We start from the raw sequence: 14424 nt of genomic DNA on the forward strand, positions 1-14424 counted from the left end.
TAATTTACGGCAGAATAAAATATCAAAATCTACCTTTTTTGGTAACAAGTTACTATTTTTTTGTTTTAATCCAGTGACGTATTAATAAACTAAGAAGTGTCGGAATGTTTTTGTAACGCCTACTTATTGAAACAATACTTTTAGTCATCGTGTCCACATTTTTTAGTCTTCCAGTTTTGTAAGTAGATTTTGCATTTAGTTACAACTTAAGAACATCTTAGTTTTAACTTGATATATTATTAACCTACATGTGTTGCCGTCCAAATACATTTTAGCATTTTGGAAGTTTATGTAAGTTTTCATCTCAACCATATATGATAAACATTAAAGTATAAAAGAATAAAAAAATAGTTTTGACTTAACTAATGCACAAAGAGCTTATAGACATGTGAATTTTTATTTTCATTTTGTATGAACATTATATCTTCGGTGCTAAATGACCCTGCTAGGTGTAATTAACTATAAAAACTATGTAGAATAAATATTGTACATAAAAGCCTTACTGTATAAAACTAAATATTTTTGAGGCTACTATCGTCTACATTTATATACAGGGTCACAAAGATACAAGCTGTATATAATATAAATAATGTAGTTATATTGTTTGTATAATTTTGTCATATTATATAATACATAAATAGCATTTATTTATCTACCACACCTGAAGAAAGCTCAGTATATAATGTACCGAATACAATAATTTACTAGCGATGTATAAGTTACGATTAGTTTTTATGTTTGTAAAAACTGACTTCAATATTCAATGCATAATAACTTTGATAAATTTCATACTTTCTATATGAATATTGTAAAAAAGATTGTAAATTGCAATATTCTTTATGTATGTTTTAAGAAGGAAGTTTTTACCTGTGGTAATCTCCTTAATTGCCAAACTAGTGTATAAACTAGACATTTATAAATTCAGAAAATATTATAACAATAAGCTTCTAATTTTACATCATTCGTTTTTAAAATTAAATAATTTGACATCATTTACAATAGATATATAAGAAATATATAAAAAATTATGCATGGTGCTATTTAGGTAAATGTTTTAAAAAAAATGTTAAAGTGCCTTAAAATGTCTTCCTTCATAAATAAATAATTGTTCGATATTTTCAAAAAGTATTACGAATATGTGCTTTAAATTTGTATTTATGATACAATAGTTTAGATGTATCATTGAACGATTGTTGATAGGTGATTTTATATATAGTAAGTTTGTATCACAGCTTTCGTTAATTTTAGTTTTATTATGGACCAGTGACTTATGATTGTAAATTTGTACCTATTAATATATTATTTGTATTGTGTAATGCGTTGTCGAACATTTAAATATATAGATTAGCTTTTTTAATGATACTATCGAAATTTATTATTTTAACACAATTACTTCAAGGTCACACGTAAACAATGTCAAACCATAAAGAACGGAATTATTTTTTTAGGAAAAAAAATATTCTAATATAAACTTTTCTAATAAAAATTAAACTTTAAAATCTCTTAAATAGGACGAATCATACATTAAATTAATATAATTATAATTCTTATCTATATGTTTAAATGTTTGATTTAAATTTATTTCAATTTAAAAAGGTAATGTTTGGGACAAGCTTGTAGTTTACTTAGGTTTTTTTTTTAAAATCCTGCATTTTAATTATAAATAAAAATACACTGAACGGCAAGATAACTTCAGTATAGTGAGGCATGCAGTAAACAATAGAACAATAATTTTCGAATACAATATATTGCAGTACTTGTTTATTTGCATGTCTTACTTTACGAATGGATTTACTCTATGGCTAACTACATAGATTATCAATCATACTGCCTGTCAAGTGTATTTTCTCGATATATCAAATTCACTTTTAATTTAAATATATTTTTGAATTTTTAATTTTAAAAAAATAAGTGTACAATTAGACTGCGAAGCATCGTCAAAACATAATGTTGTCTTTGTTTGTTCAAAGAAAATGAAAGGGATGACATATTTTTATAGTAGTGTTTGGTAGATAGAAACTAACTGTATTATTTTAAATTACAAGCTTGTCCCCTGCGTGTCGTTGTCTGTTATTTCAATGAATAACTTGAGCGGCTTTCTTTGAAGTTTTAGTCAATTCTGTTTACCTTTCTTCATTGCATTGTTTAGTAATTAGATTTGTTAGCTTGTTAGCTATTAATGGATTAAGTTCAGTCCAAATTTTAAGTATTTATGTGAAGAGAATAAAAACAACCGTTTATTTCAATTTTTTAATCTGTTTGATTTTTATAAACCCTTAAAAATATTTTATAAGTTACGGACACACGCATTATTCTTAAACATAAGGTCAATTTATTTTTAAATCTTGCCGCCAGGAGACACAAAGTTTTATACAAGTTTTTAAGCACTTATGCTTATTATTCCTGCAGTTACATCATACATACTATTACATATATAATATACATTGTGTAACTTTTCTTTGAACTAGTTTCAGGTAGACATAGCCATGAAAATTTTAAAATATTCACTCTTAGCCATTATAATTCTCTTTTAAACGAAGTCATGCGTTGCAATAATAGTGGAAACATTTAATACTAATTTACGATACACGCAAAAGATTTATGTTTATGCTATATGTTTAATTTATGAGATCAGGCGTTAAAAATCTCAAGTAATCCGTCAATATTCTGTGACTCTATGATGACGTTTGTCATACAACGGAGTAAACAATTGCAAATTAATTTACGCAGATATATCTTTGGTCAGTAATATAAATGATTTTTTCATTAACAATACTCATACTTTTTAGCGCCTGATGAAAAAAATATAGTTACTTTTATTTTTGTAGATTTTGCTTCAATCATTTTAAATAACAATATCGTATCTACGTCAAAAGCAGTAAAATAATATCTCAAGAAAGTGTAGTTCTTAGAAAACTCTGTCTAATGTACTGCGATTACCTTTTATAATATCGAAAAACACCTGCAGCTTTACGTAAATTTCGTTAAAATAACAAACATTTGCTCATATTTCTTAAATAATAAAAGTAATCCTTACTCTCGGTCGTTTTTCTCAGCAACGAGTTCAAAGTTCCTTTCGTGGTGATGAGTCTTCTTCACTTTGTATTCCATAACCTCTATGACCGTGTAGCCAGAGAAACCCAGTATAAGTAGGCCTAGCAGGACGTACAGCCTAGGACATAAAAAGGTATCATTATTGGAGAGATCTAGACCACTTGAGTGGACTGTGTAAGATAATTAATAGATTAAACGTGGCCTTTTAAAAAGCCTTATCGTCAATAAATATGTACTTGCCATTAAAACGATTTAAACGCCTTTCACATAAAATAGATTTCAGCAAACTTATAATAGCAAAAAATTATAATCAGGCTGTTGCTGTTGTTTTATTGGAAGGTAGCTAATGTAATAAGGAGTAACTAAGGCTACGTTTAAAAAAAAGTTATGTTGCAATGGCCGAATACTGTCCAGTACCGCGCGCAGCTCAAAGACAGCATTCCACGCGGACGAAGTCGCGGGCACAGATAGTTAAAAAGATTTCTCACCTCGTCCTTACGCAGAGGTAAGGCGCGGATGCATAAGACAGCACGCTCCCAGTAGATTCCCACAGCCTGAAGTTAGAGAAGGCAGCTTCTTCATCACCAGGAAACAGAATCCCGGATAATGCTAAAATAAAAGAAAAAGTACGCATAAGCTATGACGTATTTTACCATATATATTGGCATATAGGTACAAGCATATAAATCAGGGACTAAGCTCAACCATTTTTGACTGTTTCCTTATATTAATTTTCTCTATCAACTCAACCAGATCGATTATATAAACAATAAGTATAAAAATACATCAAAGATTACCATTTACTTGCACGAGCCACACCGCATCTGCCGCCCCCCAGATAGCAGCGAGTACGAAGAATACTAGCCACTGGTCGGGACTGGGCCGCCACAGAAGCAGCGCGCTTATCAGGCATAAGTTTAAAACCTGAAATTAAATAAAGATGAACATATTCTTGCGATAGGTATAATCAAAGCAGTAAAGCAATCGTATTCGCTTCAGAATTTGAGATTTTTTTAACCAAGGATTTTCAATAATCCAATCAACAATCCACTGTTGCATATTATATATTCTCGTTGAATAGAGATAACCAAACTATAATAAATATAAACTGTCTATCGCCTATTGAATTTGGTTGTTTAATAGCTTACCAAAGCGGTGAGCATAACAGGGTATCTGCCGGTGATCTTGACGACAGCTCCAGCAAGCGGTGCGGCCACCGCGTTGAACACGCCGAAGCAAATCATCACGAATCCAATGTTACTTATCCCGTATGCACACCCAACAAACGCCTTTAAAAATAAAATCAAATGCATAAAAAAAGCAGCAGAATTTCCCTTTTTCTTTGTCATTTCTAATTATTTAATAAAACTAAGTTAAGTTAATCATCTCCTAATAAAATCGTCATCATCGTTGGTCAAAAAAACCACCAACACACTTAGGGTTTCCCTCAATGTAGTTTTCTAAAATGAAATCTATTCTACCTGTGTAAAGTCCGCCGCCATGAAAGCCTGCTCCGCGCCTATGTACCCGATGACTGGTAGCAGCAGCAGCTGATAGCGATGGCGCAGCTGACGCAGGGTTACTGCCAGCAGCACCAGCCCCGATTTACCCTTGCTCGCTCCCACCCGATCGCCGCTGTACCTGAGAATTAAATAACAATAGGAAGAGATTAAATTTAATACGGGATGTTCTATAGATAACTTCTGTTAATATATACTCAGGATATATATTTAAAACTTAGAAGAACATTTTTAAAATGTTATAATTTTGGTTTACCTTTTCAATGAGTCAACGCCGACGAATACCAGGATAACAGCAGAGGCCATGCAGGCTAAGTACACTGCCGCAATCACTTGGATTTTCAGAGGTGATGGCGGTTCAAGATTGGTGTTCTCCTACAAAATATTACAAATTATATCCTTATTTTTAACTATTACAGGGGTTTATTGCTATACGTTTAGTGCGAACTATAATGAACAGCTATTATAGGAAAAAAAAGAACTTGAAGGAATCCAAAGACGGCATAATTCACGAAATTATTTTTGAAAAATCTTCGTATCACTCACATGTCCAGTAGAGCCGCTGCAAAAGTTAACACCACACGTGGCTCCGAAATCCACTGTCGGTATTGACACATTGGTGACAAGATCAGATGTACTTGTCACGAGCGTATCATTCGGGTAAGTCACCGTCTCGCCCAGAGATGACGACAAAACTATTCACAGGAATACAAAAAAGATGATAACCAAAATATAAAGACGGTACATTAACAATGTATCAAAACAACAATTGTAAAAGTATTATATTGTTCATTATTCTAAAGTTGTTAATAATTTTGGAAAGCAATCCAATATTTTAAATAATATTTAATTACGTTTTCTTGGATGTATTAAAAGATTAAATTCGATGATCACACCAATACAGGAACAACAGTAAAAATGCATGCATTAACTTATTCCATAAAAACGTAACTCTCATTTAAATGTCATTAAATGTTAAATAATATTCAATATCTATTAAATTAAATAAATATTGCTAGAAGCGAAGGCCAAGTGCAAGGTCATGAATAGGAACTGGTGTATGTCAAGTCAAGGTCGCTCCGTACTTCCGTCACCGTATCAAAAACAAAACTATGTCTATGACCGCAACACGCCAAATACCTGTCTCCGTATCCTTGTTTTAAAGTCAATTGAACAATTTTAAAATTTGCACAACAAGCTTGTTACATACGCGTGGGATGGAAAACTGGGATTATATGATCAATAGTTTATAAAGAAATTACGTAATTAATATAAACTAGCTATAAATCTAAAATTTACCTATAATTATTATTCTTAAATGGCACAATTTGTTTCCAACAAGTCATGTTAAATGCGTATCTGTCCTTGTTACCTTTCTTAACCTTAAAAAGTTAAATGAAATTAAAAAAAAAACAAATGTCTATTCCTATACGTTGACATTGCATTCTAAAAATAAAATGTATTTTTATAGAAGTCAAAAATAACTTACTTGCCGAGGAAACAAGGTTTCCCCAGATCTGTGCCATTTGGTAGAACATGAAAAAGAGGCCGAAAAATCTAACCACGAGCACATCCGCTGAAACTCCTGAAAGCTTTGCATATGGTTCCGCAACCTGAAACAAACGAAACTATATATTTATCAAATATTTCAAAAGTCGTTTACCTCATAAGATATTTTTTAACCGTTTAAATGTCACTAACAAACCTTCGTAAAAAGATAGTAATTAAATCTGGTGCATAATAGTTGTTCGTGATTAAAGAGAAAGATAAAAGATTATTACGTAAAAAACATTGCTGTATAAAAAAAGCTATTCAGGACAAAAAATGTAATACAACAAAACGTAATAGAATCCAAAATATTTATAACTCAAGAACGACTTTACCGATATGGTTGAAAATTGGTGAGGAGGAGGTAGCTTAGAGCCAGGAGACGGACATAGCATACTATTTATTCATATTTTTTTAGAGTTTATGCCTTGAAGAGCTGTTTTTTATTAAAGTTACTAATATTATAAATGCGAATGTTTGGATAGATGTGATGTGAATGGATGGATGGGTGTTTGAAGACATCTCTAGAACGGCTGAACAAAAATCTCGATTAAATATGGCATACGTATAGAACATAGTCTTAAAGAACACATAGGCTACACAAATTAAGTTTTGTTATATATTCACGCGGACGGAGTCGCGATCGACAGCTAGTGTTGTATATTTTAATCATTACCTCAACATACATTTTAATGAAAACAAAGAAATACGTAATTCGACTTTAACAATTCAATCCTTATATCTAACGTAAGTAAACTTAAATTATTATCACGCAAATTCGTTACACATCAACAATAAACTGATTTGATTTGCATATAACTACGATTATTGTGGAATCCATTAAGCCGAATCAATCACAACACAATTACTATGACATGTACGAAGCTTAATTTATCATAACCTTACAAAGTACAATGGGCAACATGGAATGAATATCCTTTAAGAGGTATTCGGGAAAACCATATGTCTTATTATGTATGTTGAAATTTGAATATACCATCGATTGAGCCATTAGTATTTACGAATAAGGCGGTGACTATTTGATTTGTCCTTGAAGACTAAGGTCCCTTTACAAAACAAAGGAACAAAAGTTCAATGACCCTCGACTATTGTTTTGATGTGAAAAGTTTTATTATTATTAATCGTTCTATGGTTTAGGTGTTAACAGGGTTTACAAAAAGCAACTTCGTAAATTAAATAAGGTTTGTATGTGTATAAATATAGATATATTAAGCGCCAATAGCCTAATGGTTAAGGGTACGGATTTTCGATAACGAGATCGGGGGTTCGAATTCCGCCATTCGATTATTGTCGTAAACCATGTCCTAGCACAAGCTTAGAGCTTAGTTGGAATGGTACAAGAAATAATAGTAAATTTATACAAATCTGCTAATATTTTAATATAAAAAAGATGGATATTTTAATAGAAAAATTCTCTAATTTATCAATAAAGTAAGTTAAAATCTTGGTTTACATAATTATTTAAGTGTACTGTATCCGGCTGCATGTCCGTTTAAAATAAATCCTACGTAATGTCCGGGTGCGAACGTTGAAAAACTTTTAATTATATTATAAATATTTATAAAACATATCTTATATATACTGCTATAAGTCTCATCAACATTTTGTCAAAAATCTAAATGACACCAAATGGAAATAAGTCCTTGTTACTGTGTTATAAATACGAATGTGTGGATAGATGATGTGAAAAAAGGCTGCATGGATCTCGCTGAAATTTAACTTAGATGTAGAACATAACCTGAAAGTCACGAATACTGATTCGTTTTTTTTATTCTGTGCGGACGGAGTCGTGGGCGACAGCTGACATCTGTAAACCCATAGAGGGGTGGATGACGGGCCTGGCATTGTTATTTCCTATATCTCATAAGTAGAAATAACGCTAAAACACATCTAAATGGTACTTTGATTTGTCTAAAACAGTATTCATTTTGGTGGTCTTTATATCTACTGATCTCTTAACTCACCACAGCGAGGTATGTACACTTGGCGCACCAGAGCGGCCCCCCGCCAAAGCCGACCATGAGACCTGCGGGCACCAACGTATACAGTTTGGGATAAAACTGTGCCGCTATGAACGGCATGTACGCTATAAATGATAGCGCCACCGTCCACTTGCACCCCAGCCATCTGCAAAAAGATGTACACTAAGTACTTGTTATTATATAATAATAAAACCGGGCGAAAATAACAGCTAAACCAAACCTAACACTTCACTCAAAAAAATCCTCATCCTCAAAAAAAGAGATAAAGATGATAATCACACTTGATGCTGACACTTAGATCTTTATGAACGCAATAGGATTCTCACACACACAAAACGAGTACACAAGGAAGCAAGATTGAAGTTATTATTCATGTTTATTTGACAGATTGGAGTGCTCCTGCTTGACAGGTCCTGTCACTTAAAAGTCAAAGTTCGCGACTGACCTTTATCATTTATCGTAAAACCTAAATCCATAAAACAAACAAATGAACAAATTGTAAGAGAGAGGGTGGAAGTGAGCCGCTGTAACCCCAAGGCGAACCGGTTCCGCTCTCCGAGTTTAATTAACAATTTGCAATGTTAACGTATAACAATTAGGAATAAGTAATTGAATTTTAAATAATTTTACAAAATTCTACACGACTTGATTGTAAATTCACACTATCCAATAACGGGTTTTAAACCGATCGCTAATAAATGATGTTTTAATATACGCAATTTAATTATATTTGAATCTGCATCTGTAAATTAGGTTAATAACACCTAAAAACAAAAGCTTTCGCTTAACTAAGACGCTTGAGGCACTAATCTAGACCCGTTTTTAATAAGAAAGAAGAGAAAAGGGATGTGGGTTTGACGTGATGTACGAATCACACACGGAAATCTCCTGACCTAGGTAGGACTACAACTCTTAAGGCTGTTGCAGATGAGTTTTGGTAAATTAGCTCTTTTAGTCCTACCAAGCTGTTTAATCGTACCAACTTCTAGCCTTAAAGTCAATGAAATAGGCAAACTCACTTGATAACAATAGCAGGGAGGAAGATGTTAGATAGTATCAGTGAGAAGTATATGGCTGCGAGAGTGAATGTGCCCGCGCCAGCGTCGCTGTTGACGGAGCTCTGCAGATTGGCAGCGCCGTGGAACGCTGTAAATTGCACCATGAACGCAAACCCCAGTACTAAGATGTTGCGGTTAATGCGCCATTTCTCATTGCTGCCGAACACCGCAGGACTGCTGATCGGCATTGTGGACGAACTGGGGAAGAAAGACAAAAATTACTTTACAAATTAATAAACATAACTGATTGATAGCACGCATAAGTAGTTACTCGCTAAAACATGAACCTCATGTCACTCGGGTCGTTGGTGACAAAAATTGCCAAATCAATTCTATTAACAACACTAAGAAGTTCAATCCTAATTAAAACCGCTTCATAAATTAAAGACTTAAGAAATATAGAATTTAAAATGGAACCCAGATCACCGAATGGGTTTTAGTGAATCAAGTCTCAGAAAACCCCGTTTTCCCCCAAGGCGACAAAGAATGACTAATAACATTTTTCTATAATCATGATACATTTAAAAAGATATAAAGCGCTGTAGACTAAATATAGTTTGCTTTATTAAATCCATAATGTATCTTATAAAAACTGTTATAAATGTAATTGCCCGTACTTTATTATTCATCTGTATCGTGCTGCGAGCTCGAACACGCATATGGAATACATAATCAATGCGATATCTTTATCAATAAATATAGTATTTAAGCATATTAAGTCTCAAACCGTTGGTTTTTAAAACCGAAATCTCTGTATCATATCGTCATCTCTGTCATTATCTTTGACAAAACAGAGACAACAATATGTTTTAAACAGGGATTTTCTGTCACAGAAACCCATAGTTAGTTCTAAAACTAAACCGAAACTTTGACTTTTTTTATCATAAGGTGGCAAACGAGATCGGCCACACGAAATCGCAGAAATAGCGTTGTGACCGTTGCCCATAGACATACGCAATTACATATGCGTACCTTTAATCGACGGAGGAGAGGATGCACAGAAAGAAAATATTTTCCGTTCCCATGCATCCTCTCATCCGGAAAGTCCACTTCCACTTCCCGTCCTTTCCTTATAAGAAAAAGGGTGGAAAGAGAAAGAGGACTAAATTAGGCCTCTGGGACGCACAGTCATCAGCCGAAACGCGGAATTGCTTCCACTTCACGCCTGTCTTCTGTGTGGTCGTGGTATTTCACCGGGCGAGCCGGGCTGATTCGTGCGAAGATGTTAAAGCGGGCTCTACCACTGTTACAATTCAATTATTTTACTATAATAGTGTGGGTTTAACCAATATTAGTGTAGGGTTACATTACGTATAAACAAGTTTGTTTTAATGAAATCTTTAATTTTACGTTTTATTTATACAAAGACGGAAAACACAATTGGGGTTTTACACCTTAACTTGTCTTGTTGTTTTTTTAGGCCCAATGTCGCATGTAAGATTGTCATGTCTTGCGATTTTACTTAGTGCAAAAAACTCTACTACTTTTGTAAATATGAGCAACTAGGACCTCATGTAATTTTAAATTATTAACGGTGATTAATAAAAATTATAAAAGTCACGTGTTTTAACACCTTTTGGTATTTAAAATAAAATTTCCAAGGTATTTATTATGAGATGTTATTACATTCCACTCATCGTCAAATTGTAAACACCATATCCACGAGACACGGAAAACATGATAATAAGAACAACCTGGGAATTCCCTCTATATTTATATATTTGACTAGTTGTTTGTCGCGATTTTGTCTTCATATATTTCGGTTCGCAAAATCTTTAAAAAAATTAACCACCTACGTTACTCCCGCATATCCCCCTATATGCGGATCCTATAACTATAGTTATAGGATCTACATACCTTTATTTAAAAATCCAGTCAAAATTGGTATCAACCGTTTGGGAGATTACCTCAAACAAATACGGAATTCCATACAGACAGATAGACAAACAAATTTAAAAATTATTTTTTGTTATAAGTAACACAAATACATTGTGTGCATAAAATATCTAAATGTTATATTGATGTTACATACAGACACTCCAATTATTTATATTTATAAATTTGAGTAAAGTTCAAATATTGGTATGCAAATTGATGCAGACGATTGCTTACTTGTACTACCTATGATTCATCTTCAGTTTTATTATATAGCTTTTAGGTGTCGTTAAGTTTTTATTCTTCAACTAGCTTTTGCCCGCGACTTCGTTTACGCGCAAATAAAAAAAACTTATTAAGTAACCTATGCGCTATTACAAACAAAATTCTGTCTGCGCCAAATTTATCTTTTGGAGATGCCTACTAGCGAACATCAAGAATTAGAAAACTCATGGTAGGAATGACCTTATCCAACACATACTTTTTGTACGAGGGGAATACTCTATCGTTACATGGGTATACTCCATATTGGCCTATGCCTCTTCCTAATTAATACTGGGAAGCGGATAGGAGGCATATCTAAGAAACCCCTCCTTCTCCTGCGCATCCCAATGATACCTGGACAAAAACAATACTACAATAATCGTATTTATACGTATAAATACTATTTCTGTAAAATAAATTCCATACTTCCTCGTGTATTATTACCTCGAACAATGACATTAATCTAGTTTGTAATTTTATTGATTATTTCCTATCTATTTCCTTTTCAGGTTAAATATTTTATTGATCCAATTTATAGTAATAAATATCAATATCTCATGAGTAAGCCAGTAGAGAATCGATTAAGAGATTTGTTAGTCTACTTCTCGTCCCATATGCGCTGCACAAATCTAATACCGACAAAATTTGTCGAAGACTATTTGTCGCAAATTTTCCTGCTAGGCCTCTTTTACTTCTGTCATTCCCAGGGAAAGCGTTGTATATTCGTCACCGTTTTCCTAAACCACTGGACTGATTGTTGTATAAAACTTTATTAAAGTTGTTCTGATTACGGAAAAAAGGTTTCATGTACTATAAAATCTAAAAAAAATAAACAAATTTCTATCGCTAATGACAATATTGCTTTAACAGTGGTAGAGCCCGCTTTAACATTGGACGAATTGGCCCGGCTCGACCGGTGAAATACCACGACCACACAGAAGACAGGCGTGAAGTGGAAGCCATTCCGCATTTCGTCTGATGAGTGTGCGTCCCGGAGGCCTTATTTAGTCCTCTTTCCCTTCCCACCCTTTTTCTTATAAGGAAAGGATGGGAAGTGGAAGAGGACTTTTCGGAAAGGATGCATGAAAAGGGAAGATATTTTCATTCTGTGCATCTTCCCCTCCGTCGATTAAAGGTAGGCAACGCATATGCAATTGCGTATGTCTATGGGCAACGATCACATCGCTATTTCGGTGATTTCAGGTGGCCGCTCGCTCGTTTGCCACCTTATGATATAAAAAAATATTCCACATTTTTTTGATGTATTATATTGTTGTCACAATAATTATTTAGGCTTTCCTATCGCAACGCAGTAGGCATTCAATTTAGTCCTGTGTAATAATACGAATAAGCTTCAGAACCTCAACCTCGATTGATCCCGATCGGACACAAGAGTTGTATTAATAAAATGTTTAGTCGATTTATATTTATTGACCTCAGACGAGGATTGGTCAAGGTTTGACAGTTATCTTGTTGTTTATTACACTTGATTGTTATCACAAAGTCTAGTCTTGGTACTGCTAAAACTGCTTTTGTTTTAATTGTGTCCGGAAAAAATAAAACAATCAAAAACCTAATTATAATAAATAATGAGCTTTTCTTTGTGGCTTTGTATTTTATATATTTAATTTGGCCTGTTTTATTGGCGTCTTACTAATTAATGCCTGTGTTATGATTTAAATATTTTATTTTACAGTACATGTTTTTACTTCCTAAATGTAACAAATAAGTTTAACATTTTTTTATAATAATATAACACAAACTTAATAATAAAACTTTACGTGTACATTTAGTGCCTTTATTGTTTCATCTAAATCTATATCTAGCAATATCAGAATAGTTTTGTCGTGATTAATTTTCTTTGACCTCGAATATTTGAAGTGGGCAAAGTGAACGCAACTTCCGCACTATTTGCATATGTATTGTGAGACAGATTATTATAAATTATTATTCTCTACAAAAATTACTATTATTATAAATGCGAATGTTTAGATTGATAGATGTTTGTTTGTTTGAAGGTATCTCCAGAACGGCTGAACAAATTCCGAAGTCTGGAAGAACACATACGCTATTAATTTTTTTTCAATTCTGCGCGGACGGAGTAACGGGCGACAGCTAGTACGGAAATATTTCATTAAAATATGAATAATACTTTTAATATGCGCAAATTTTGCTTACATCGTAGTATGCAATAAAAGTTTAGAAAAAAACTATATTTCAAAACATAAAACACAAAACATATGAAGTTCTGGTTGGAAATGGTACGGTGTGAACTTTACACAATAAGGTCATATCAGACACGCTGACATAGTTAGCAAGGCGTTTTATCCTAAGTCTATCTACGTGTATCCTGTTCTAAAAAAACACTAAAATCTCATAATATTCCATCAAATTTTCGCAGGTAGTCAGAATTAAGAAATTCGAATGTTTATTTCTAGTTAAATTTCCACTGAAACACAGAATCCTTTAATAATTAGTTGAGCAAAGCCTTAGGATAGATTTTGTTTCTGACAATCTTAATGAATTTTATTGTAAATAATGCTTACTTAAACCAAATATCACCGTTATAATTTTATTTTGGTTGGTTATTTGAATTAAAATAAAGTTGACCTTTCTCACGCTATTTTCGTACTATTTCCTAATACATGCCTAAGGTTATTGTTGCGTACGTGATAATTAACATTTGCTAATAAAAACTTCTCAGCATACGATCTCCATTCATCCGAAAAAGAGGTCGGTAAAATAAACAAAGCAATGATTTATCCAAAACATAAATATATATATATTTTTTTTAATGATAATATTGTGCAACGTTTCTTTTTAAAGCAATGATAGATATTTTTTATTTTTACTTATCGTAATAAGCAATATTTTGATAAGTTTAAGTTTATAAATATGTAAATAATAACGCTTAAACATTGTTAACTCACCTTTGAAGTTATTTCACAATAAATCGCGCAGCTTTAAGAAATCACTACTGGCATAAAGTAAATATTTATGATACAACTTAATTTTATATCGATTATTAAAATCGATAATCGAAATAGGATCGCGAGCGCGAAGTGAACAATGAGGTAATAGGAACGTAACTAAGCTAAAAGC

General features: G+C 32.8%; 1 protein-coding gene across 1 annotated transcript; it reads right to left on the reverse strand.

The window, feature by feature from the left end:
• Window positions 1-2268: 2268 nt before the first annotated feature.
• Window positions 2269-14424, reverse strand: LOC106116028 (UNC93-like protein). The gene is made up of 11 exons (XM_013309736.1): window positions 14253-14424; window positions 9145-9381; window positions 8108-8270; window positions 6064-6187; window positions 5121-5269; window positions 4831-4949; window positions 4536-4695; window positions 4203-4343; window positions 3852-3978; window positions 3543-3663; window positions 2269-3172 (listed from the first exon to the last, which is right to left on the reverse strand). Exons 2-11 carry the CDS (start codon window positions 9369-9371, stop codon window positions 3034-3036), a joined length of 1470 nt encoding a protein of 489 aa, XP_013165190.1. The 5' UTR covers window positions 9372-9381; window positions 14253-14424; the 3' UTR covers window positions 2269-3033.

This window comes from Papilio xuthus, unplaced genomic scaffold (assembly GCF_000836235.2).
Source record: "Papilio xuthus unplaced genomic scaffold, Pxut_1.1 DF827777.1, whole genome shotgun sequence".
Classification (NCBI taxonomy): Eukaryota; Metazoa; Arthropoda; class Insecta; order Lepidoptera; family Papilionidae; genus Papilio; species Papilio xuthus.